Raw genomic sequence first — 25,547 nt, forward strand, 5'->3', positions numbered from 1 at the left:
CTCCCCTTTCCAGACTTAACACAAAGGATGATCCACCGCCGAATCCTTCAGAATCCACACGTTGACACATGAGCTAAACCGCAGTTGAGTGTGCTGTTGCAAATCTACTCACTGGTTTGTTCCATATCGCTGCTGTTTCATGATCACTGGTAGGCAGAAATAAAAAGTAAAACTGTGCTGTCATTTATTTTTAATTAAAATTATTGAGAGAGCACAAATATTTGTGGGCTCAGTCCCCAAATGCCTGAACTCTAGTGGGGGTGACTAGGGATAGGGGGAGCCAGGAGCTGGGAACTCAATGCAGGTCTCCCATATGCATGGCAGGAACCCAACTGCTGGAATCATCACCGGTGCCTCCCAGGTCTGCATCAACAGCAATCTGGAGTCTGGAGCAAGAGCCGGGAGTCAAATCCAGACACTCAGAACCCAGGCATTCTGATGTGGAATGCGCATGTTCACCATTGCCAAGCCCACCCCCCCCACCCTACCCCCAGCTCCTGTCTATCAGTTTAATCAGTATTTTTATTGGCTTTCCCTTGTTTGCTTCAACTGTATACCTAAGGGCTACACTTAAAGCACAATATTTTTCTTGCACTCTTGTCATTTTCCTGAACATAAATCAGCATCGTTTAGGTGTCATCAACAGAACTGTGTATTTGGGTTCAGCTTCCATCTGTGAAGTCAAGATATAAGGAGGGGAGTGTGGCATTGTGGTGTAGCTAGTAAAATCCTCCCCCTACAACACTGGCATCCCATATGGGTGCCAGTTTGGCTGCTCCACTTCTGATATAGCTCCCTACTACTGTGCCTGGGAAAGCAACGGAAGAATGACCAAGTAGTTGGACCCCTGTGCCCATGTGTGAAACCCAGATGAAGCTCTAGACTTTGGCCTTGCTGAGCCCCAGCCATTGCAGCCATTTGGGGAGTGTACCAGCAGGTGGAAGATCTCTCCCTCTCTCTCCCTCCCTCCCTCCCTCTGCCTCTCCCTCTCCCTCTGTCTCTGCCTCTGCCTCCCCTTCACTCCATGTCTCCCGCTCTGTCTGTAACTCTGACTTTCAAGTAAATAAATAAATCTTTTAGTAAAAGAAAAGCTATAAACCAGAAACTCCACATCGGGAGCTTGTGAATTTCTTAGACTCGACATTTTTGTCCAAACCTTTAACTTCTTGCCATTATGAATTCACATTCCCATGCAGATCGCTCTAGGATGTGTGAGAGTCCGCAAGCTGCTTCTCGAGTAGATTGTCTCTGGCCCCGTGTCCTTCTTTATTAACTCTGAGTTTAATTGGTATAAATTCCTCCTTCAAAATTGAGAATTATGGCTGGCGCCACGACTCACTAGGCTAATCCTCCACCTTGCAGCGCCGGCACACTGGGTTCTAGTCCCGGTCGGGGCGCCGGATTCTGTCCCGGTTGCCCCTCTTCCAGGCCAGCCCTCTGCTGTGGCCAGGGAGTGCAGTGGAGGATGGCCCAAGTGCTTGGGCCCTGCACCCCATGGGAGACCAGGAAAAAGCACCTGGCTCCTGGCTCCTGCCATTGGATCAGCACAGTGCGCCGGCCGCAGCGTGCCGGCCGCGGCGGCCATTGGAGGGTGAACCAACGGCAAAAGGAAGACCTTTCTCTCTGTCTGTCTCTCTCTCTCACTGTCCACTCTGCCTGTCAAAAAAAAAAAAAATTGAGAATTATTAGTGTTACTAAGATCATGAGGCCAGCGCCATGGCTCACTAGGCTAATCCTCTGCCTGCAGCGCTGGCACCCCGGGTTCTAGTCCCAGTCGGGGCACCGGATTCTGTCCTGGTTGCTCCTCTTCCAGTCCAGCTCTCTGCTGTGGCCCGGGAAGGCAGTGGAGGATGGCCCAAGTGTTTGGGCCCTGCACCCGCATGGGAGACCAGGAGAAGCACCTGGCTCCTGGCTTCAGATCAGCGCAGTGTGCCAGCTGTAGTGGCCATTTTGGGGGGTGAACCAACAGAAGGAAGACCTTTCTCTCTGTCTCTCTCTCTCACTGTCTAACTCTGCCTGTCAAAAAAAGATCATGAAACAAATTGCTGTTAACTTCAGTATAAGTTATCCCTGTCTTCTTTTGTGAGCTGTATGATGTTTGACAGCTGAGCAGACTGGTTTCTAGTACAAGAATTACTGCTGATTGCATGCTTTGGTGGAAGTGAGGATGTGGGAACACCAGGCTCGCGCGCGGCATCCTTACCTCCTTGGAAAGTGGAGTCCGTGGCCCGGGAGTGTCTCACGGAGGGCAGCCCTTCCCGCTGCGGTTCAGCCTTGCAGGAAACTCTGGAGCTCAGGCAGGATCTTCGTCCCTGTCATGACCCGTCCCTCTGACAGCAGTGTTAAGGATTACGATGTTGAGCAAAAATCATTTTTCTCTGTGAAGGCATCTTTATGGGCTAGCTGTTTACTTATTTCTAAAACCCTACTTCTAACCATGCTCTTCATGGATCTGTTCAAATCCGTTTCCCTTTCTTACTAGTACCACTTTTGGAAATAAAATGTTGAGCTTAAGATTCATTATGTGTGTGAGTAAGGGCTTAACAAACCCCTCTCCCCCCTTTTACATGAGAGATTGGCCTTGGCTTAAACTGCTTCTAACTCCATCCCCTAGAGATCCAAAGAAAGTGAGTGTCAGCTGTGTTTTCAGGCAGCGCCGCTGTGATAAACTAGTGTGATAAAGTGACCTGTGATTGGTCAGCCGAGTGTGGACTGGGAGGACTGTGACTGAACTGTAAATACCAGGTGGGAAGCTCTGGCTTTGGGCACAAAGGGACCTAGGGGCTGAGACTGTCACCAGGGTCCTGGCTTCTCTCTGAGGCATGATGTCTGCGGTAAGGAGGCTGCTGTGTGGTAGCTTGTTCTTTTGTATCAGCTGTCACGTGAGGGCTGCAGGCTGTCCTGGAAACCACTGCAAGGGTTCCCAAGGCAAACAGGAGGCTTGGAGCCATGCTGGCAGCACGCTGCTTCCCCTGGTGTTTCATCCTTTTAAGTCAGCGTTTGCCAAGTGTGGCTCGGTCTATTGTGGAGTCTCTCGGTGTCTAATTGGGCCTAAGAATATCCCCAAGAAGGAGAGAACCTCCACTTTGACTATGACCTTGTCTAAACAAGATAAGAGTCGGAGAACTCAAGGGGCTTCCATAGCCTTGGAAACTCATGACTGGAGCATAGGGAGATTACTGATGCCATAGACAGGAGTGTCAATTGGTAAAGTCAACAACAGGAGTCACTGTGCACTTACTCCTCATGTAGGATCTCTGTCCTTAATGTGCTGTGCATTGAGATTTAATGCTATAACGAGTACTCAAATAATATATTTCACTTTGTGTTTCTATGGGGGTGCAAACTGTTGAAATCTTTACTTAATGCATACTAAACTGATCCTCTGTAAAAAAAAAAAAAAAAAAAAGAAAAGAAAAGAAACTATCAACTCCCAACTTGACTCTCACTGGGATTAAACATGACAATAGGTCTGATCTGATTTCATCATCATTAAAAAAAATCATCTATTATTTTTCACTTTATGTTTCTGTGTGGGAGCAAACTGTTGAAATCCTTACTTAATGTATACTAAGCTGATCTTCTGTATATTGAGATAATCGAAAATGAATCTTGATGTGAATGGAAGGGGAGAGGGAGTGGGAAAGGGGAGGGTTGTGGGTGGGAGGGACGGTATGGGGGGGAAGCCATAGTAATCCATTATTCGTACTTTGGAAACGTATATTCATTAAATAAAAGTTAAAAAAAAAAAAAAAAAAAAAGAATATCCCCAAGAGTGGGCATTGCAATGGTAAAAGACTGTTTTCTGATATCCATTTATAAATGTATCTTTCGGGCTCCAGAGGGGTACATTCTTGGTTTTCCAAGATTTATCCAGGTCTTCACATTATAGGAATATGCAACCTGCCCTTGTTCCGATTCCATGCTCCGAGTCTGCGTCCTCTCCTTCTCTCCAGTCTGCCCTCTGAGAAGTAGACTCTTGCCTTCTGTCCCAGTGTCGGGCTGCTCCTGGGTCTCTCTGATCCCAATTTCTGCTTTCCTTCCTTCTTCTCTTTTAAAAAATCTTTTTTCTTTCCTTTTTTCAAAAATAGTTGCTTAAACTGTGTACCGTACATGCCTGGCAGTATCACCTGCAGTGTACTGGGGAGAAGTGCTCTCGGTTTAATTCTCGGTTCCTTTCATTGTCAGAGTCAATATCTTCTTTGTGTTTCTCACAAAAGAGCACCCTGTGGCTTTTTCCTAGGGGCCTACCTATAACAGGTAAACAGATCATCGTGGTATAACACATCACTTGGATTATTTAACTCTAAAAATTTATTTAAGCTTCGTCAAAAACCATTTGCTCCTTCTCTGTTCATCATCACTAGCTTTGATTGCGTACTTGCTAGGCACTCATATGCATGATCTTACTTAATCGTCACTAAAAACAGACCTGTGAGGTGTATTTCATTTCAGTCTCAGTCTGCAGATAAAGAGGCCAGTCTGAGAAGAAGAATTAACTTGCTCGTGGTCACGCGTTTAGAAAGTGATGGAGCCAGGGCCCATGTCGGCAGTCACTGCGACCACTGCTATGCCGAGCCCCGCAGACTGTTCCTGCAGTCCTCTTTGGGGTGCCCCTCACCTCCCGCGACATCTGATCACGGGCACAGGCCTGGGGCCTTCCAGATGCTCTTCTTCCTTCAGTGACTTCTGATGATGTCAAATCAGTCTGTATTTGCAACAGGGGTGAAAATCAGGACCTTTCTCAGAAAGCAGGCTGCCGACATCCTTAGCAGTGTGTCTGGATGGAGAGGGGCTGGTAGGAGGAGCCAGGGTGCGCTTGGCTTGGAGGCACAGTACCGTATCTGTGGTTGGCGACAATTAATTAAATGCTTTAAAGTAGCTAGAAGAGAGGATTTTGATTACTTTAACACTAAGATATGATACATTTTGGGGGTGATAGATATGCCCATTACCCTGATCTGATCATCACACATTGACATATTTTAATCCCACAGTGTACCCCACGTATAAAATTGCTATGGGTCAATTAAAAATAAAAATCGGGTTATCTGCATCCTATGTCAGAGTGCCTGATTCAAGCCCCCGCTCCACTTCTGATCAGCTTCCTGCTAATGTGCACCCTGGGAGGCAGCAGATGATAGCTCACATACCTGGGTCCCTGCCAATTACACTGGGAGACTCAGGTTGAGTTCCAGGCTCCTGGCGTTCGCTTGGCCCAGCCCTGGCTGTCATGAGCATTCTGAGACTCAATTAGTGGATGGAAAAATCTCTTTCTGTTCTCTCTGCCTTTTAAATAAAATGAAAATGAATTTAAAAGTTTTTAAATTAATTAAAATATATATTTTCAAATGACTCTGAAAATTATATATTCTAAATTAGGACAACAAGAACCATTCAAAAGGTTTAAGCTACATCCATTTAAAATTAATTCTCCTTGGGAAGAAGTGAAAAGTCAAGGGAAGGTAGGAAATTGAAAAAACCTCGATGGGGCTGGCGCTGTGGTGTAGTGGATAAAGCCACTGCCTGCAGCACCAGCATCCCATACAGGGACCAGTTTGAGTCCTGGCTGTTCCACTTCTGATCCAGCTCCCTGCTGATAGCCTGGGAAAGCAGCAGAAGATGGTCCAAGTGCTTAGGCCCCTGCATGTATGTGAGAGAACCAGAAGAAGCTCCTGGCTTCTAGCTTCAGATCAGCCCAGCTCCTTTTGGAGAGTGAGCCAGCAGGTGCAAGATATCTCTGTCTGTCTGTCTGACTCTCTGTCTCTCTCTGTCTCTCTCTCTCTCTCTCTGTAAACTTTGCCTTTCAAATAAGTAAATAAATCTTAAAAAAAAAAAAAAAAAAAAACTCACTGCACATTGCGTGGTGTAGAGCCCTGTGCGAAACTGGACTTGCAGCCAGTGTGTGTTTGTGTGTTGCTGTCAGAAGAATGGACCACTTACCGACACTTCAGCCACATCCAGTGAAGAATGCCCTCTCAGGATGACCACCTGGCTGTGTGCTAGTGTGCAGTTCTCAAAACTAAATCACTGCATAATTTTTTTTTAAACACACCTACTCTGCACTAGAGATGCAGGTAGGGAACTTCATAAACATGTTGTGTTCTTTCATTGACTCTTCCGTCACCCTTGGGAGGGAAGCAGAGCAGGGCTGGAAAAGGTTGGCTTCGGGTCCCTTGGCCTGTAAGTCACTCAGCCAGGCCTAGAATTCTGGTCTTCCCATTCTGAGTCCCACGTTTTTCAACCTTCACATGGCTAAACTGAGGTAAGAATCAAAGTGAGCAAGGTTTCCAGCAACTTCTTGTTGAATACTAGCCTTCAGATAGTGCTGGGGGCTCTGAACATTCTGTTTACAATGTATAAGCCCCTTTCACATATTTTGCAAAGAATGCTGTGAGAAACAGAAGTAACATCTCTGCCCTTCGCCTCTTTGAGCACTTCGCCTTCCCCGTCCCTCCCCTGGGTACCCTGAGATGGTGACGTAAGCAAGGCTGTGCTGTGTTCTTCCTTCCTGGTGTTAACCTTGAAAAGTGGCAGTAGAGGAGACTGGTGAGCTGCTGCTATTTTTAGTCTCCAGGGAGTTGAGCGCTGATATTTTTCGTTACGACGTTCAGTGATCCTCGGCATCTGAGTGACCTTGGAGAGCTTCTGACTTGTGCAGAAGGAGTTAGACATATGTTTTCCAAGGGGCCAAGTCCTTACTCCCCACTGGCACCTATGCCTCCCATCTGAAACACCCCAAGAGGATGGGATCTGGCTGAAGCGAGCAACAGGACAAAGCACAGTTACCACACCAATGGAGACAGGACACGGGAGAAACGTCCTAGTTGCCTGTGGCGTAGTGGCCAGATGTGAACAGAGAGCAGACACCGTGAGCTCTAATAGCCGCGAGACATGGAGAAGACGAGAGCGCTTCCCCGCCTGGACAGTGTAAGAGTCGCACTAGAGCTGCCCGTCCTGACCGAGCTCAGGGCGTTCGGTGCGCTCATTGACAGCCCTGCTCGGGTGAGCCAGGGTGCACCAGGATGCTTGGTTTTGTTCTACAGTCTTTCTTACCTCAGTAAATGGCGTCAGGATCTCCCCAGCTGCATACGGGGGAATAACAGAAGAAGGAAAGGGAGGGAGAGCTGGTCGGAATGGGGGCGGGATATTGCACACTTAAAGAGCATAGTCGTGGAGGGCCTTTCTTAGAAGGTGCGTTGGAGCCTAGGCTTAGAGGAGGTCAAGGGTGAGTCATGGTGACAGAATGTTCTGGGCAAAGAGAACGGGGTTGGGGGTGGGATAAGGTTCAAACAGACAAAGAACAGGAGTGAATGTGTTGGTGGTGGAGGGGTGTCAGTTCTAAGATATGCATATTATTTGAAATTCATTGAACTATACCAGTAAAATGGATGCGTTCATTTTGTTGTATGTAAATTGTACTTAAATAAATTTATTCCAAAAAATAAAAAGAGTTTCCTGGAGTAGACTTGTATACAGGATACAGAAAGCTAGAGAGAGTTCCCAATGTACCAAGGAGAAAAAGAGAGAAACCACAAATCGTAACTTATCTTGATCCCATCAACAAGCCGAGGTCACAGAGCATCCCAGGAGGGATGCTCGTCTCAAGCTGAGGTGAGACCCCAGGTTCGATTGCCTGTGACAGAGCACAAGGGGTCTAGGTGGTCACCACGCACAGCTTGCAGAAGGTATTCAGTATATGACTAGCAAGACATACTGAACACCCAGGAGACCCCAGCACCAGAGAAATTCACGCTCTCTCACCAGTTCCTTTCCACTGAGACCAGTGGCAGGCAGGAAGCCAGACAGAGCATCCCAGCACGATGTCAACAAGGGAAACACACAGCCCCGTGGTCCTGCTAGACCCTTCTCTCAACGGTCCAAACCATAGGTTGCTGGAGGAGGAGCAGGAAACCCGGTGGTGCTCAGGGCCTGGGCAGAGATCCAGAGTCGCTGGGGAAGGGCAGAAGAGACACCCTGTACCTGTGGGGAAGGGGCGGGAACCTCCTGCAGTCCAGCATCTTATCCGAGTTCTGCAGAGGTGCCTCCCACCACACTCCCACAGTCACCTGGCAAACGTTGGGCTTCCATGCAAAAAAGGGGAAGAAAACCTCATACTGCACGCTCAGGGTCACAGATCTATTGAGAATTGAGGTCCAGGAAAAGAACCCCTCCCTCCTGCCACCAGCCCGGCAAGTCCTGCATGACATGCAGCAGAAGGTTACTGCTGGGAAGGGATCAGACCCGCTCGGTGACCTGGGTGCACAGGGCGAACCTTGAGGAGAAGGTGGAGCAGGGGCTCACAGGTCCCATCTAAGCGGAGGCATCCTTAGCGCATCACCACCCTGCAGGGAGCCTAGCGAGACAAAACCCAAATCCTGCTCGCTCTGTTTAGCTCAGCCGCCAAGCCTGCCCTCTGAAGGGCCATGCCCAATTTCAGCATGAAGAGTTTGCCTCCCTCTCTGTGGTCCTGCAGAGCCTCTCTGCTCAGAATGTGTAACATCCAGCCAAACATATGGGAGAGAAGACAGCAAGAAAGAATCGGATCAGCAAGAGACAATAGAACAAGACTCAGCGATGGGTGAAATTTCACTCTTCCCTGTTCTTGACCGTGTGACGTGGCATAGTATTATTTGAAGACAGACTGTGATAAATTAAAAATGTACATTGTAAACTCTAAGGCAACCACTAAAAATAGAAACAGATACAACTAGTGAGAATAGGTGGAGATAAAATAGAATCATAAATTATACTCAGTCAAAAAGCAGGCAAGAAAAGCTTAACAAACAATAGAACAAAGAGAAAGCAACAAGCAACCATGCCAGTAATTACATGTCAGTGGTCCTAGTGCTTCAATTAAAGGACAGGTTTTCAACATGGATAGAAAGGAAGACTTCACTGTGTGCTGTCAATAAGAAATCCACTGCAAAGATACGGCCAGAGGTAGGCTGAAAGTTAAAAAGTTTAACCATGTAAACATTTTATCAAAAGAAAAACGGGTGACTTAATAATAGCAGGCAAAGTGGACTTGAGAACAAGGAATGGTACCAAGGATGGAGGGGCAGATACCATGTGATGCCAAAGAGTGCAAGTGACCAGGAAGACCTAACTGTCCTAAACTGTATGTGCCTAACAGCAGAGCTTCAGAATCTAGGAAACACAAGCCAGTGGAATTGCAAGTAGAAAGAGACAAATCCATAAGTACAACTGGGAAAGCCAACACTTCTTTATCAGTAATTGATGCAGAAAATAAACCAAAAATTACTAAGCTACAGAAGGCCCAACAATATTACCAGCCAATTTGATTCAGTTGACATCTATAGAACCTTCCACCCAACAACATAAGTTTACATGGAACGTTCACCAAAATTAACCATACTTGGGGCCATAAAGTTCAACAGATAAGTCATGTCGAAGGGCACGTGTTTGGCTCAGCAGTTCAGATTCTCCTTGGGATGGCTACATTCATATCTGAGTGCCTGAATTCAAGTCCCAGCTATACTCCCAATTCCACTTCCCTGTAATGTGTGCCCTGGGGGCTGTTGGAGTCCTGGCTGCTCTGCTTCCAATCCAGACCCTGCTCGTGAGTGTGGAAAAGCAGCAGAAGATGGTCAAGTCCTTGTCCCTTGCCACTCACGGGGAAGACCCAGACGGAGTTCCAGGCTCCTGGCTTCTGCCTGGCCCAGCCCCAGCCATTTGGAGAGTAAACCAGTGGATGGAAGATCTTCTTTATGTCTCTTACTCTATCACCCTGCCCTTCAAATAAATAAAATAAATCTTTTTTTAAAATGCACGCCTTAACAGGAACAGATAATGGTGCAAGTAGTTGGATCCCTGCCACTCATGTGGGAGACAGATTCAGTTCCTAGCTCCTGGCCTCAGCCTGGCCCAGCCCTGGCTGTTATGAGCATTTGGGGAGTGAACCAGCATAGGAAGGTGTGTGTGTGTGTGTGTGTGTATCTCTGTCTCTCTGCATTTCAAATTTTTTTTTTAAAAATCATAGATTATATACTTTGACCATAATAAAATTAAACTAGAAATAAATCAGAAAAATAGCTGGAAAACTCCAAATAGTCGGAAATTAAACAGTACATTTGTGGATCAAACAAGAGGTTACAAAGGAAATAGAACAAAACTAAATTGAGTAAAAATGAAAATGCAGTATATCCGAATTTGTGGAACACAGCAAAGCTCAGAGGGAAATGGATAGCGTTAAATGCTTCTGTTACAAAAGGGGCAGGCATTCAGCTCAGCAGTTAAGACACCGCTTGGGATGCCTGCAGTCCATACCAGAGTGCCAGCTCCACTCTGACGCCAGCTTCCTGCGAACGCACACCCTGGGAGGCAGCAAGTGATGGCTCAAGTACTTGGATCTTTGCCACCCATGTGGGAGACCCACTTTAAGTTCTGGGCTCCTGGCTTCAGCCTGGTCCAGCCCCAGCTGTTGCAGGCATTTGGGGAATGAACCAATAGATGAAAGACACTCCTGTTCTCTCTCTCCCTGTCTCACATTCTGTCTCTGGGTGTGTGTGTGTGTGTGTGTGTGTGTGTGGCTTTGCCTTTCAAATAAAACTTTTTAAATTTTTTTTTAAAAAGAAAGGTCTTAAATCAGCGATCTAAAATTGCATATTAAGAAGCTAGAAGGGTAATTAAACTCAAAAATAGGAAGTAATAAGGAGTGAAAATTATTTAATATTTACACAGAAGTAAGACATTGGTTAAGGTTTTAATGGAACTATCGCAATATGTTTTTTTAAAGATTTATTTTTATTTATTTGAGAGGCAGACTTACAGAGAGAGAAAGAGAAACATAGGAAGATCTTCCATCAACTGGTTCACTCCCCAAATGGCCACAATGGCTGAAACTGAGCCAATCCGAAGCCAAGAGCCAGGAGTTTCCTCCGAATGCAGGAGCCCAAGCACTTGGGCCATCTTCCACTGCCCTCTCAGGCTATAAGCAGTAAGCTGGATCAGAAGTGGAGCAGCCAGGACATGAACCAGTGCCCATATGGGATGCTGGCACTGCAGGCAGAGGCTTAACCTACTATGCCACAGCGCCAGCCCGCAATATGTTTTCTATTTGTGTTCTTCAAAGATGTATTCACTGTATTATAAAAATCAATTTGCGTAACTGTTGTATATAAACGGAACAAAAGTTTATCTGAGAATCCCAAAGGGGGCTTAACATTTGACTTGGGAAAGTTAGGACCCTTAGGCACATGTTGAAAACCCAGCCTGTCGTGAGCAACGTCACAACTTGTGAGGAGCTGGCGCCGGCACTCTGCTCTGGCTGCTGAAGCAGCTGCCTTGTCCTCTCTCGATGCCAGAGCACGAGGCCCAGGTTCGATGATGGCCCTGGCTCCAGCTGCGTCCCTCTGCCTTCCAGAACAATGGCTTCCAGTGGCATTTACATAACCAAGTGAACTTTCCACTGGATTCGTGAAAAGTTGTTTGTACTCTTGAATAATTAGAAAACAGGAAAAGTTCCATGTTTAAAAAAAAAAAAAAAAAGAATGTTTGTATTTTTGCATCCCTAACTGTAAACATGTGTTATTCTCCTGAGTGAAAACGGATCAGGTTTTCTTGATTTATTAACATTGTGTGTGTGTGTGTGTTTAAAGGATTTGCTTGAAAACCATGATATTCTTTCAGTTGTTAGTGACAAAGGTTTAGGGACTCTTATTTCCAGAACGCTACTGGGTTAGCATCTTGCTGCCCGGCTGAGGCTGTGCTGTGTCGGGAAACCAGAGAAGTCGCGGCTTGCTGCTGATTTTCCCTGTGCTCAGGGCTAAGGGTGATGTGGATCAATTAAATTCATCCGTAATCCCGCAAACGTCATTTTAGCATTAGTTAAAATTCCTTTCCTAGTAAGCCTTTCCCTGAGAGTGCACAGTAAGCCTCGAACTTGACGGGTCTCCCAGTTTGGGTTTCGCTTAGACACCCCCACCACCACCCCCACCACCACCACCACCACCATGGGTGCTTCTGTTCCATCCACATGAGGCAGAACGGGAAGATGAGGCAGCACTGGAGAGGGCAGAATTCAAGAGACTGCTTCATCCACAGACAGAGCAAGCAGCCATGCATATCCAGGGCTCGGCTCCGATCCCGCCTCCAAACCCCGAAGAGAGAGGACGGGTTCAGGAAGGCTAGCGAGTGAAAAGCCACCAGGGCACGCTAGAAGTGGAGCTGGGAGGGCTTGACCACCACGTGGGAAAGGCATCCAGCAAAAACCAAGTCCGCACGACTGCTTGTTTGAAAGGAAACACTCTCGTTGCAGGTCATCACCTTCTTCAGCTCCAGGTTGCTGCAAGCTGGGGCGGAGCTGTCCGTGGAGCGGGTCCTGGAAATCATCAAGCAAGGGGTGGTTGCGCTGCCCAAGGACAGACTAAAGGTAAGACGGCTAAAGTCGCACCTGACTGCTCTTACCACTTGATGAGATGTTGGTGTCTGGGCAGGCTCTGTTCCGAGCCATTCTGCTCAACGCTGTGGTTTCAACAAGATTTGGCTCTGAGCGCATGCAGACGCTGATCGTCAGAGTTGGAAGTTGATGGTGCTGGACAGGTGGAGACCTAACCCAGTATGGCATCCGGGCAGTGGGCGTAGTGGAGGTACACGGCTCTCATGAGAGGGCTGGTTATAAGACCTGACTCGGCCCAGCCTCTCTGCCCACTCCCTGGCTCCACACGCACTCTGCCATCGGAATCCTTCCGCCTCAGACGGCCAAACCAGCGGGCCTGTCTGATCGTCACTTTGCACCTCTGAAACTGTGCGTCAAAATACCCCCCCTTCCTTCATGACTAGTTTGTCCTAGGTATTTCATCATAGTAACGAAAAGGTGACTAATAGGCTTACCCGGTGCTCGTGCTAGGAAAGCTCTGTAAGTATTGCCAACATTGCCGTGTACTAATACTCAGCACTGTGATAAAGAAGGTTTCTGACAGTTTTTTAAAAATAGCAAAAGAAGGACTAAAATCTTCATGCCTGTGTGACCTCTGAGTAATTGCTATAATATGTACTATGAATAGTTCATATACCATTAATAGGCACTTTGATTTTTTAAGCCAATTAAACCAATTTTGTAGGTGGCATCAGGTTGCTGGGAAGGTGGCCACGGTGCTGGTAACTGGGACACTAGCTGACAATGCTCACTCAGTGCCACAAGGAGCTGCCCAGGGCTTACCTGTGTCAGCTCGTTCAGTCCTCACAGCAACATCTAAGGAGGGGGTATCTATCACCTGAACTTCTCAGATGTGGAAATGGATCCAGAGAGACTAAGAAACTTTCTCAGAGCCACACACCTAGACATGATCCCCCTGGGGGAGCCCCACCCAGGAAGTCTGGCGAGGGAGCCCGTGCACATCACTGCCCTCCTTACTGTCTGCCTGGGCTGCAGCTGTGGCAAGTGCAGCAGTTCATGGGAAAAGAAGGGCAAGTGCTGTATCTTAGACATGGTCCATGTGCGTGTGGTACCTGGTATGTTTGTGGGAGATGTATTTCTGAAGTCGTCTTGTGATTTAAAGCTCAGACTTTAAGAGTCCCTGGGGGATTATTTCAGGGCATGCGTGTATGTACAGCATTGTAGCTATTTTTGCTTCTCTTTAGTTTTTTCCTTCACCAGGTCTAATTCTTACAGTGCTCTCTCCAAAATTAGCAACACAGGATGGCGTGGTGATGTCTGACCTTCTTCACAGGGTTTCCCCTCCAACACGCATCCCAGACTTGCTGTTTGGAGGCAGTGTTGTCAGTGCCGTCCGTAGAACCAGTGCTTAGTGAACACGGAAGATGTGTGGCTGTAGAACATAAACGCGTTGTCAGGACAATCCCAGCATCTGTGAAGCAGCAGCACACACGTCCTCATAATCGCTCCCAGAAGCCCCACTGGCCAGAGCAGCAGTGTGACGCACTCGGCCCTGAGCAGAGGAGGGTGGTGTCCACTGGGACAGCGGGAGTGCCCCTGGCTGGGTAACAGCATGAAAACAGACAGCAGCTCACCAGCCTGCTGGCTTGCTTTTCTTTTCTTTTTATTTGAAAGGCAGAAAGAGAGAGAGAGAGAGAGAGAGAGATCCTCTGTCTGCCGGTTCACTCCTCAAAGGCCCTTAGCAGTTGAAGCTGGGCCAGGCTGCAGCCAGGAGCCTAGAGCTCAGTCCAAGTCTCCCACGTGGGTGGCAGGGACCCACGCACTTTATCACATGCTGCCTCCAGGGTGTGCACAAGCAGGAAGCAGGATCAGAAGCTGTGTCTTCACAGCCGTACCAGACGCCCACAGGGACACTGCAGCTTCAACGTTATTCACGTCCCCAAATTGTAGATGTGAGGAATTCATTTTCTTTCTATTTCCACATAAAGTAAGACATTGATTTTTTACTTTTTGTGTTCATAATATTTTAAGTTTTGAGTCTAAGAAGGCTTTCTTTAAAAGTTGCCTGCAGCTCTCCAACCGTTGCAGCCAACTGGGGAGTGAACCAGTGGAAAGGCAGAGAGACAGAGGGAAAGAGGGAGAGACACAGCGAGACCTTCCATCTGCTGGTTCTCTTCCCAAATGGCCACAATAGCCAGGGCTGGGCTAGGCCAAAGCCAGGAGCCTAGAACTCCTTCCAGACCTCCCATGTGGATGGCACAGGCCCAAGTACATGGACCATCTTCTGCTGCCTTCCCAGGCTCATCAGTAGGGAGCTGGATTAGAAGCAGAGCAGCTGTGATGAAAACACTGCGATGTGGGATGCCAGTGTCACAGTGGCAGCTGACCCTGCTGAGACATGACAGCTGACCCCTGTTTCACATTTATTTGAACTGTACTGTGAAGATTAGAATGGCTGCCCCAGGGAAGAGTTGGATCTTGATGTCTAAGCTGAATCACGAAAGAAGTAGAAGTATCAGAAGACCATCAGCAAAGCGTAACACAGGCCAGGCAGGGGAGAAGGAGGGTTTTTTGAAAGATCAAAAAACGGGCGTGGTGGAAACAGTGAAGACCACAGTTAGCAGCATATTTAGATTAAAGTTGCAGAAGTAGAGTGGCTCTTAGTGATGATAGGGTCTGGATTGGCCATGAGTGAGGAAGACAGTCTGGGTGTGGATGAAAGTCAGTGATGGAGCCTGGGAATGAATGGGAGGCCTGCGATGATGGTGATCATCCCATGATGCTAAGCCACAGGTGGAGATAAAGACCAGGAGCCAGTGCCCCAGTAAACAGGAGAGGGGCACCAAAGTCCATGGGGACAGCTGGAAGGCAGAGAAGCGGTTGGCACCAGCCTTACATGAGCTGGCTTTTTACTCTACGATAGAATGGCCAGTAGAAGAGCAGTGAAAGCAAAGGGAACACTAGCACCCCCACCCCACCCCGACCCTGGAGAGGGAGCAGCCCCTGCCTCCAAGGGAATCGGGAGTCTGGAGAGGAGAGCACAGCTTCAGGTGAAGTTGGGGGGGGGGGGAGATTGGGTGCAAGAATAGAGAATGCAGGAGTGCTTTGTGACCACAAAACAAAGGTTCAGAAAAGTCCTGTGGGCTGTGGGATGCAGGGTGGAAACAGACAAAGCATGGCAGAGGATCGCTGGCTGCAGGATCTTACGTTGAGATAAGGACATGTGACGTGTTAGGGTTAGACCTGCCACAGGACCCATCAACACTGAACAAATCATCTGCTCTGTGACAGCTGTCGTTCTTGGCACTCGGGCTTTATCCCAGGCTCACAGTCCAGCAGGAGGAGGCAGAGGTGAACAGTAAGCATAATAAATAACGAAAGGGTTGGGTGTATTAGAACACGATAAGTGCTGTAGAAAATAGGGGCCGGCGTTGTGTCTCAGTAAGTTAAACCATGCCCGTGGTGCCGACACCCCCTATGGGCACCTGTTCATGTTCTTCTAATCCAGCTCCCTGCTAATGCACCTGGGAAAGTAGTGGAAGATGGCCCAAGTGTTTGAGCCCCTGCACCCATGTCAGAGACCCTGATGGAGATCCAGGCTCCTAGCTTTGGCCTGGCCCAGTCCCAGCTGTCGCAGCCATCTGGGGAGTAAACCAGCGGATGGAAGATCTCTCTCTCTCTCTCTCTCTCTCTGACTCTGACTTTTATATAAATCATTTTTAAAAATAAGGAAAAATACATAAGAGGTAAAGGTGGTTTGGGAATGTGACTGGTGGTGTGGTGAGGATCGAGAATTACCAAGAATGGTCAGGGCAACATGTAGCAGAGAGGAGGAGTGGAGTGTGCCGACACTGAAGTAATGACAGTCACTATAGAAGTCCGAAGGCAGGAAGGTGCCAGATGTAGTGAAGAGATAGCAAGAAGATCAGCGTGGCTTGTGCTAACTCTGCCCTTGCGGAGTTAGTGGGGTGCGGAGAGTGCAGATCATACAGTGGAGACGGGGTGCCATCACGCTGGCTACTGTGTTGAGCAGCAGAGAGCCCAGTTAGAAGATTATTGCTTGTCTTGAACTGTACCATGGTGCTATGCATGGAAGTGCCAATTAATTAGTCCAAAAAGTGCAGGGGAAGGAAAGACCTTGGGCCCCAAGAGATGGCACCTGTCTGGGTTGATTGCAAAAGTTCCAGGGTGTGATGACTGGAACATAGGCACTGGCCGAGCAGTTAGAGAACTGGTCAAGTACTTGAAAAGTGGTTTTTTAGTAGTGGATTGAACTTGGTCTTTGTGGTCTCAAGGGCACCTTAAGACAGTCTGGTAGGCTTTTGGAGCATGGTGAGCCAAGTCTGTCATGGTTACCAGCCTGTCTCTGCTCTGCTAGGCGTGTGTGGCTCAGCAGCAGGCTGTGGGTCACGATGCGCCTCGTGTAGAAAAGCAGCCTCTGCCAGACTCCCCAGAGCGAGCTGTCTGGATGCCGCACCTTAAGGTAATCTGGAAAACTTCGAGAGTCACCAGGCATACAGGAAATGACCAGAGGACTCAGACTGCTATTACTCTCCTTCAGAAAGAAAGATTTGAGAGAAGAGGTTCGTGTTGAAGCACTGGAAGAATTGTTTCTGGAGGCAGAGGAGGTCTTGTTACATGTGGTCTCAACAGGTAGGACCAGGAGCAGTGGCTAGAAGGAGCTGCAAACCAGGACACACATTTCAGTCCCAAATGAGCAGCAGCTTTCTAACAGACGGAACTGTTTAGGCATGGAATGGGCGCGTTTGAGAAAGGGATTCATTCATTCTCAGAGATGCTAGAATAATAGGCAGATGGCCACTTGGCTGGCTTGCAAGTAGGTTCCATCTTGAATGCAGCTCTTGGCAGTTGGTCCTAGCTGGCTAGACCATGAATGGGCACGGATTCTAATGCCAAGTTCAGGGTGAGCTCAGTAAGTGAGTCTCAGAGTGGGTGCTCTGAGATCCGTCCCCAGTGCTGGCCATTGGCCACAAGAGCAGCAAGCAAGGAGCCACACGTGCAATTGTGTGGACACACATTCCAGTTGTGAGGACTCAGACACTGGTGGGGAAGTCCACGGAAGTCCACAGTGGCATTCCTGAGAGTGTAATTTTGTCAGTGCATGCACTAAAATTATCGTTCTTCACAGAGCAGGGAACTGCCTAAGTCTTTGATGACAGTTTTCCCTCACAGTGCAAGAAACAATGAGGAAAACCAAGAATGGGCCAGTTTCTTATGAGAAAGGAAACAAGGAGTTGGCCTTTCCACTTTTCATAGCATGAGGAGGTAGTCAGATCTGTTTGCTAGAAGAAACACAAATTGCTAAAAGTTGCATACACTACTAACAAAAAATACAGTTCAGGAGAGATGGAAAACTTAAAAAAAAAAAAAATTAGAGCCAGCACTGTCATATAGGCTAAGCCTCCACCTGTGGTGCCGGCATCTAACTTGGGCACCCATTCGTGTGCCAGCTACTCCTCTTCCGATCCAGCTCTCTATGGCCTGGGAAAGCAGCAGAAGACGGCCCAAGTGCTTGGGCCCCTGCACTCACGTGGGAGACCTGGAAGAAGCTTCTGGCTCCCGACTTTGGATCAGCCCAGCTCTGACCATTATGGCCATTCAGGGAGCAAACCAATTGATGGAAGACCTTTCTCTCTGTCTTTCCCTCTCTCTGTGACTCTACCTCTCAAATAAATAAATAACATATTAAAAAAAAAAATACTGACAGCCTGATCACTGCACGTCCTGGGCAGAGGTAGAAGAGACACAGCTGCCCTGGGAGCAGTGCTGTCAGTGCCTGCGTCACCAGCACCCCCTCCCCAGTCTCCTGCATCTCCCTGAGGAAGCCAGGGCCACCCCTCTCAGTGCTAGGGTAGAGTCTGCCAAGGCGAGGCGCTTGCGTGAGACCTGGAAGGCAGAAGAGGAGATGCCGTCATCCTCCAGAGGCAGCCTCGGGGCTGTGGAGGCTGAGCCCGGGATTTGCTGCCCCTCCCATGGAGCTCTTGAGAACTCTGGTGCTAGAAGCTGCCTCACTCCCTGCTCTTTGCCTGCTTCCTACTTTCCAGTGCTGCATACGCTTCCGTTTCCCATACAGAGCCCTTTAGACAGAGTGACGTCTGTGTTCCGTCCACACCTGTCAGCAAAAGGAAGCTCCTGATTTCAGACGGGCAGGGTTTCCTAGAAGGACTTCAGAATCGCCGAGAGCACTAAGCCCGAGCGATGTCGCCGCTGGCAGTCAGGGCGTCGGAAGTGGCAGCAGTGTCACCAGCGGTGGCCGGGCTGCCCGCTGCACCCACGTGAGGTCTGCAGGGAGACGCTGCAGGCCGTGCAGCGTGTGACTTCTGATGCCCACAGGCCCGCCCGCCACTGCCACGGTGACCTCTGTGTCTGCTCTGTCCTCCAGAATGCATGGATGTTCCTCTCCTTACCACAGTCCAGCGCCAGCCCTTCTGGGGACACTCCAGGGAACACAGTTCCCAGGCTTACAGCCCGTGCCATGCAGGGGAAGTCACGGAAGGGGGAGGGTGGTGTTTAAGTTGCAGACACACGTTGTGGCACAGGATCTCAAGAAAGTCACACAGCAAAAGGAGAAAGGATAGTATCACTCTCCAACAGGCATGGATTTTTTTTAAAGGATCTGCGCAAAAAAATGGAAGAAATGATGTATATGGAAGTTGCTGTCCTTTCAGTGTGTCCCCCAAAGGTCCCTGTCTTAGAAGCCTGGTCCCCAGGATGGTGATCTTGGGAGGAGGTAAAACCTCCTAAGAGAGGAGGCCTGGTGGGAGGTGGTTATGTGATGGGTTGCCACCCTCAGAAGGGATTATTGCTGGTCCCCAGAAGTAAGTGAGTTCCCCCAAGAGTGGGTGGTCGTTAAAAAAAAAAAAAGACTGGCTGGCCCTGCCCACTGCCTGGCTTCCTGTCTTGCCCTCTCTTCCACACCCACTTCCACAATGTAATTCCATCTGCCACGAGGCCCTCACCAGAGCAGAACAGAAGCTGGCGCCACGTGCTTGGAGCCCCAGAACTGTGAGCTAATAAGCTCCTCCTCTTCACCAATTAGCCAGCCTCAGGTAATTATTTTTATAGCAGCAAAAAATGGGCTAAGAGGCCAAATGTAGGGGAGTGGATTGCACTTGCACAAACACCAGAAGACTCAAATTAGAAAGGGGTTTTGATCCCCAGGAGGAAAGCCAGGAAAACCAGTTGTGGGCCTTCAGCGCGGGACAGTGGGGAAGGGTGTGCAGCTGGTTGAGTTGCGCGTTCCCCGTTTTCCGTTCTGGTTTCTTTTTGAACCTCCTTGGATGAGGATGATCGAAACTGCGGGAGAGGGTATCCTTTAAACAGCGTAGAAGCCCGCGGTAAAGCAAATGGTGAGTGAGCTGCCAGCCTTTTTACTCTTGAGGCTGTTTCTCCAGATGCTGGCAGACTCTGTCTGCAAGTCAAATGTGAGACCAGAGCCTGCACGATGGCAGGAGCGCTTTGTAGCAGTGCCGTGGGCTGGTGCCACTCTGACCCAGGGTTCCTAGACCAGGCAATCCAGAGAGAGCCGCTGAGTAGCTGCCCAGGTGCAGAGCGGGGCCTGCACCAAGGCCGGCCTTTTCCCGTCTGAGCTGTGCCCCGTGCTGTGCTGTGCCGGGCAGACTGTGCTCAGGTGTCCGCGCGGCCTGGGCATCACGTTTCGCAGCACAGTGGGAAAGCCACATGTGCACAGAGGCAGGTGACGGTGCAGTCAGGAGCCTGCAGTCACGCAGGCGAGGGGTGGGGAACGTGAGACCCAGAGAAAATGTAAAACTGCGTCCAGCTACTTTATGGACTGTACTGTAACCCAGCGGTAAGCCTCTTGTGTGCCGGAGTGCAGTGGGTAGAAGTTGAACCAAGGCAGGTATCAGTTCTACCCAAGGAAGTAGCTCGTGAGATTGTGAGTGCACGGGCAGTGGATGGCGAGAGGACTCAAGTCAGCCCCCTGTGGGAGAGCCAGGCTGAGAGCACCCCTGTATTAGAAAGTCGCAACACGTGAACCCAAAGGTGTGGATTCCTACAGCTCTAGACTTCTCCCTTATAACTCCACGATGCATGTTTACAGGCCCGTGCTCTGTTCACATCCCTTTCCTACGCAGAAGTGTTCCGCGTTAGGCCCTGTTGCTCCCAGAGGGAGTCTGGAGCCCTCCCAGTCCACCCAGCCTGCGCTTCCAGGCCTGTCTCTCCTCACTTCCTTCCCACCACTGCTCCCCCCAGCCAGAGCTCCGCGCCGTCCACTGCTTCCTCTCCTGCGTGTTTGGGTTGGCCTATGTGAATCTTCTCTTAATAAACCCTTCCTCCACCTTGGCTTTCTAAGTATTCACTAAAGGCCTGCATAAACATAACAACCTTTTACTGTTCACTCTGTGTGCCTCCCTCCTGGAAACACCCTGATAGCTTGGGCCTCATCCTGGGGCCTCCTGTCTGCCTTGGGTTTAGCTGCTTGAATGTCCACCCCGCCCACTCAGTGCTGTCTGCTTGAGATCAGGGGTCGTGTCTTGCTCGTATGCATCCTCTTGGTGCCTGGCTCAGTGTTTTGTACATGGCAGCTGCCCGCTAAACGTGACGAGTAGATAAATGGAAAGCTCACTCTATAGACTCTAAAGAGAAATTGGGGACTTATTAGAATTCAGGAGTTTGGGAGTAAAGTTTTCTGTCTCCAGACCTGCCTTTCTAGTTTTTATTCTACCATTTTATTTTACTCTCCTTGGGATTTTTTTTTTTTTTTTTTTTTTTTTTTTTGACAGGCAGAGTGGACAGTGAGAGAGAGAGACCGAGAGAAAGGTCTTCCTTTGCCGTTGGTTCACCCTCCAATGGCCGCCGCGGCCAGCGCGCTGCGGCCGGCGCACCGCGCCGATCCGGTGGCAGCAGCCAGGAGCCAGGTGCTTTTTCCTGGTCTCCCATGGGGTGCAGGGCCCAAGCACCTGGGCCATCCTCCACTGCACTCCCGGGCCACAGCAGAGGGCTGGCCTGGAAGAGGAGCAACCGGGACAGAATCCGGCGCCCCGACCGGGACTAGAACCCGGTGTGCCGGCGCCGCTAGGCGGAAGATTAGCCTAGTGAGCCGCGGCGCCGGCCTCTCCTTGGGATTTTAACTGCTGTAACTCAGACTCCCTGTGTGTGCCCGGCACTGCCCTAGGTGCTGCGGAACCACAGCCACCAACACAGATGAAGAGCCCTGCCCTGATGGAGCTTATTGTTTTGTGCACGAGATAGGCAGTAGGATAAATATGTAAAATAAATGCAGTTGTAGATGGCAGCAAATAATAATAATTTAAAAAGAAGGTCAGAGGGAAGGTGTCAATGCTGTTTGCTTTTCTTTTAAAAAAAATAATTTTAGATTTACAGAAAAGTTGAAAACTAGAAGAGTTCCTATAAACCCCTCTCCAGTGTTGGCACCCTGTGGGGCTGTAGTGCAGTCATTAAAACCACGTGTGGTTGACGCAACTGCAGAGCTTGTTCCTCCCAGTGCCCCTCTGCCCGCTGCGGAATCCTACCAGGGTCCCGTGTCACTCTCTCTCCTGCTCCGGGACTGTTACCCAGTCTGGTCTCTCACGAGACATTTTTGATGAGTGCTGGCTACTTATTCAGCAGACTTCCTCTTGGTTTGGGTTTTTCTGATGTTTTCTCATGATTATATTGAAGTTCTGAAGTTCTGCGTATTTGACAAAAATACCAGAGTGGCGGGTTGTGCTCAGGTGTCGCTATCAGGAGGCCACCTGGTGTCGGCGTGGCTTCTTACTGGTGCTGTTACCCTTGACCATTTGGTGGGTGCCTTGTCGGTTTCTCCCATAGAGAATGACTATCCCTTGGTCACTGGTAAACACCTTGGGGAGATCCTTGGAAGGTTCTCTGGTGTCCTCTTTCCCACTGATTTTGTCATCTGTCCATAGGCCTTACCTCCACAAGGAGTGACTTAGTACTGTGGTATTTAGTGATGATTTTGCTTTTTACTCTCCTAGGCTATAATTCGGTACTGGCATTGATTCATTTTGTGTTCCTGTTGTTCTGTTGGCCAGTGGGGCTCCTCCAGTGATTCCTGCACCCCATTCTAGTTTGGAGTACTTCCTCCCTTCCTGGCTGCAAACTGATCTTGTATTTTCACTGCCCCAGGCCCTAGCCCTGGAATCAGCCACTTCCCCAGTGAGCCCTGGTTCCTTTTTATTTTCATTTTTTTTTTTAATAATGGTATTTAGGAGCCAAGAGCTGGGCACTAGGCCACCACCTTCTTAGAGCTTTATATTCCCTCCTTTCCCCATCTGCTTCCCATCCCGGGAACAGCCAAAACTGCTGCTTCACTCTGCGACCATACCCAGTACTTCCCCTCCTGTCTCCACCTTCTGATAAACCACAGCCCCTTTCTTTTGGCTTTTCTCTCACCAGTTGTGTCTTTTTTTTTTTTTTTTAAGATTTATTTATTTATTTGAAAGTCAGAATTACACAGAGAAAGAAGGAGAGGAAGAGAGAGAGGTCTTCCATTTGACGGTTCACTCCCCAGTTGGCCGCAATGGCCAGAGCTTCGCCAATCCAAAGCCAGGAGCCAGGAGCTTCTTCTGGGTCTCCCATGTGGGTACAGGGGCCCAAGGATTTGGGCCATTTTCCACTGCTTTCCCAGGCCATAGCAGAGAGCTGGACAGGAAGTAGAGCAGCCGGGTCTCGAACCGGTGCCCATATGGGATGCCAGCACTTCAGGGCATTAACCCACTGCGCCACAGCACTGGCACCAGTTGTGTCTTTAGCTCACTTTCCCCCCACTTATTCCAATTCCATATTGTACTTTCTGATTCTTCCAGTGAACAGTCTTGCTCAAAGCATGGGCTGTAACAGATCCCAAAGGTTAATCCTGTAGTGCACTATAATACCTACCTTGAAGCAAAATGAATCACAGTGTGAAGGCTGTTACAGTGTGCTTGAATGGTACCATGTTTTCCATTTATTATATTATGTTCAGAAAGAAAATGCCCTTTATATTTGATACAATGACATACAAATGTCATGAAAATACGACTCTTTGTATTATGGCTAAATTGTAAAATTAATTGATCTCTGAGAGGTCCCAGCAAATTAATTCTTACTGAGGTCAAGGTCATGGGTAAACTCTTTTCATGGGCCAGTTAGCTTTGGTCTGGAACATAGCAAAGAATTGTACTTGAAAGCCTGGCTTGCTGTCTCATTTTAAGAAGGGGTGGGTGATTCATTTAAAAAAAAATCCATCACCAGTACTAGAAAAGAAGCTAACATTACGTTTACTCACAGATGGTGGGTCATCGTCGGTTGATTTAAGTGGTAGCATATTATTACCACAGATGTTACTAGGGAAAAAGGCTCTTATCCTTCTAATCAAGGCTTATCTCAATTATTTTAATCATCTTTTTGGAGTGTTTATAAAAAATGAATCACTTGAAACCTCTAGAGTTTAATTCACAGAATACAGTATCTAAAGTTGATGAAAATTCAAGCTGTGTGTTGAATAATATTTGTAATGTAGTCTTTTCAGATGGTTTACTGACACACTGATTAAACAATCGTCAGAGATGTAATAACAGCTTTGTGTGTGACACCGAAGTTCCAAGTTGGAAATGGCTGTTTCAGTAAGAGCTCTGTGAAGGTGCAGAATGGTGTGTACTTGCTGATTTGTTTTTGTTCAAATATAGAAGTTAAATGCTAAAAGATCAGCGTTCTTCCCAGCCCACATGTGGGTTGGTAAGAGGATCACAGTGCCCCCTCACTCATGAGAAAGTCACCAACTAAAGGCAGCTGAAGTTTGGAGTCAAGATGGTGGAATAGGGAGGGAGCTTACTGCTCTAGTCTAGGAGAAGATAGTTAAAGAAAAAAAAATGTGGAGAGAGCGCAATCTCAGTGGAAATTAAGGAGAAAACAGCAGAGGAAACTCCAGGCAAATTACAGGGACACTGTGAACCTACATGGAGGGTGTGGACACACACAACTCAGGACCCCAGCAGCCGACAGCCTCAGCACCAGCTTTGGAGTGATGTGAGCCCAGACTGCAGCAGCCCAAGCCACTGGCAATAAAGCTGTGAGAAGAGCCTAGCATGGTCCTGGCTTGGAGCCCTGTGGGATACAGTGTACCTGCCAACCTAGAGAGAATAACAGGGGGGCACGCTTCTCTCTCCCTGATCACCCGGCACCAGCATCCTGTAACCAAGAGAGGGCAGGCGCCATTTTGATCATACGAAACAGCTATGCTAGCTCGTGTCAGTGTGTCCAACAATCAGCCAGGAGGAGATGCCTGAGTCTGGCCAGGAGAATTGATGGGGGCTGGGAGCTTATGACTGGGAGCCTTGTGTCCCAGGACTATGAAAACATTGGCTGCGTGGGAGAGCACAGGGTATGGCTGGGACTTTGGACAGGCGCTGTGGGTGTCTCCACATGCTCAGGGCTCCCTGATTCCCTGGTGAAGGTCATTGCTGCAGGATCCATGTTAACACTGAGGACTGCACACATCCTTTGTGTGATTCCTGAGGAAGTGCAGATGAAAATTGTACCCACTGGGGCCAGTGCCCAGGCATTGGTCTCCTTTGAGGAGAAGACCTGAGTGTGAGACTATGCCAAGAGAGCAGAACAAATCTCCCCTCTGATTAAAAAAAAGAGAGAGAGAGATTTACCACGCAATTAATTAATTAATTAATAAACACAGCAATTCAAGAAACAAGAAGAAAGACAATATGATGCCCCCCAAAGAATACAACACTTCAGTACTAGAATGTGAAGATGAAGAGATTGATGAAATGCCAGAAACAGAATTCAAAAAATGATCCTAGGATTACTTTAAAGTAATCAGAAGAAAATTAATGAACTAAAGAAATTTGTACATGACATGAAAGAAAATTTTTCCCATGAAATTGAGTTTTTAAAGAGAAATCAAAGTGAAATATTGGAAATGAAACATTCAATAGAACAAATAAAAAATATGGTGGAAAGCATTAAGGACAGACTCGGTGAGAAAAAAGAAAGAGTATCGAGTTAGAAGACAAATCTCTGGAAGTTTTACAATCAATCTAAAAAAAAAGAAGAAGAAGAAGAAGAAGAAATTAGAAAACAAAAAAAAAAAACAATGTTGGAGATCTATGGGGTACTACCAAACATCCCAATATACAAGTATTAGGAGTTCTAAAGGCATGGAAGAAGATACTTGATTAGAAGGCCT

General features: G+C 48.3%; 1 protein-coding gene across 4 annotated transcripts in view; it reads left to right on the top strand.

Annotated features, from left to right (window-relative positions):
* DYM (dymeclin) overlaps positions 1-25,547 on the top strand; it is a 374,546-nt gene that overhangs the window by 304,395 nt on the left and 44,604 nt on the right. For all 4 annotated transcript variants that reach the window (XM_051851233.2, XM_002713527.5, XM_070050190.1 and 1 more), the window contains one exon: positions 12,281-12,394. In XM_051851233.2, coding sequence (XP_051707193.1) covers positions 12,281-12,394 — 114 coding nt within the window. The remainder of the gene's footprint in view (positions 1-12,280; positions 12,395-25,547) is intronic.

This window comes from Oryctolagus cuniculus, chromosome 10, assembly GCF_964237555.1.
Source record: "Oryctolagus cuniculus chromosome 10, mOryCun1.1, whole genome shotgun sequence".
NCBI lineage: Eukaryota > Metazoa > Chordata > Mammalia > Lagomorpha > Leporidae > Oryctolagus > Oryctolagus cuniculus.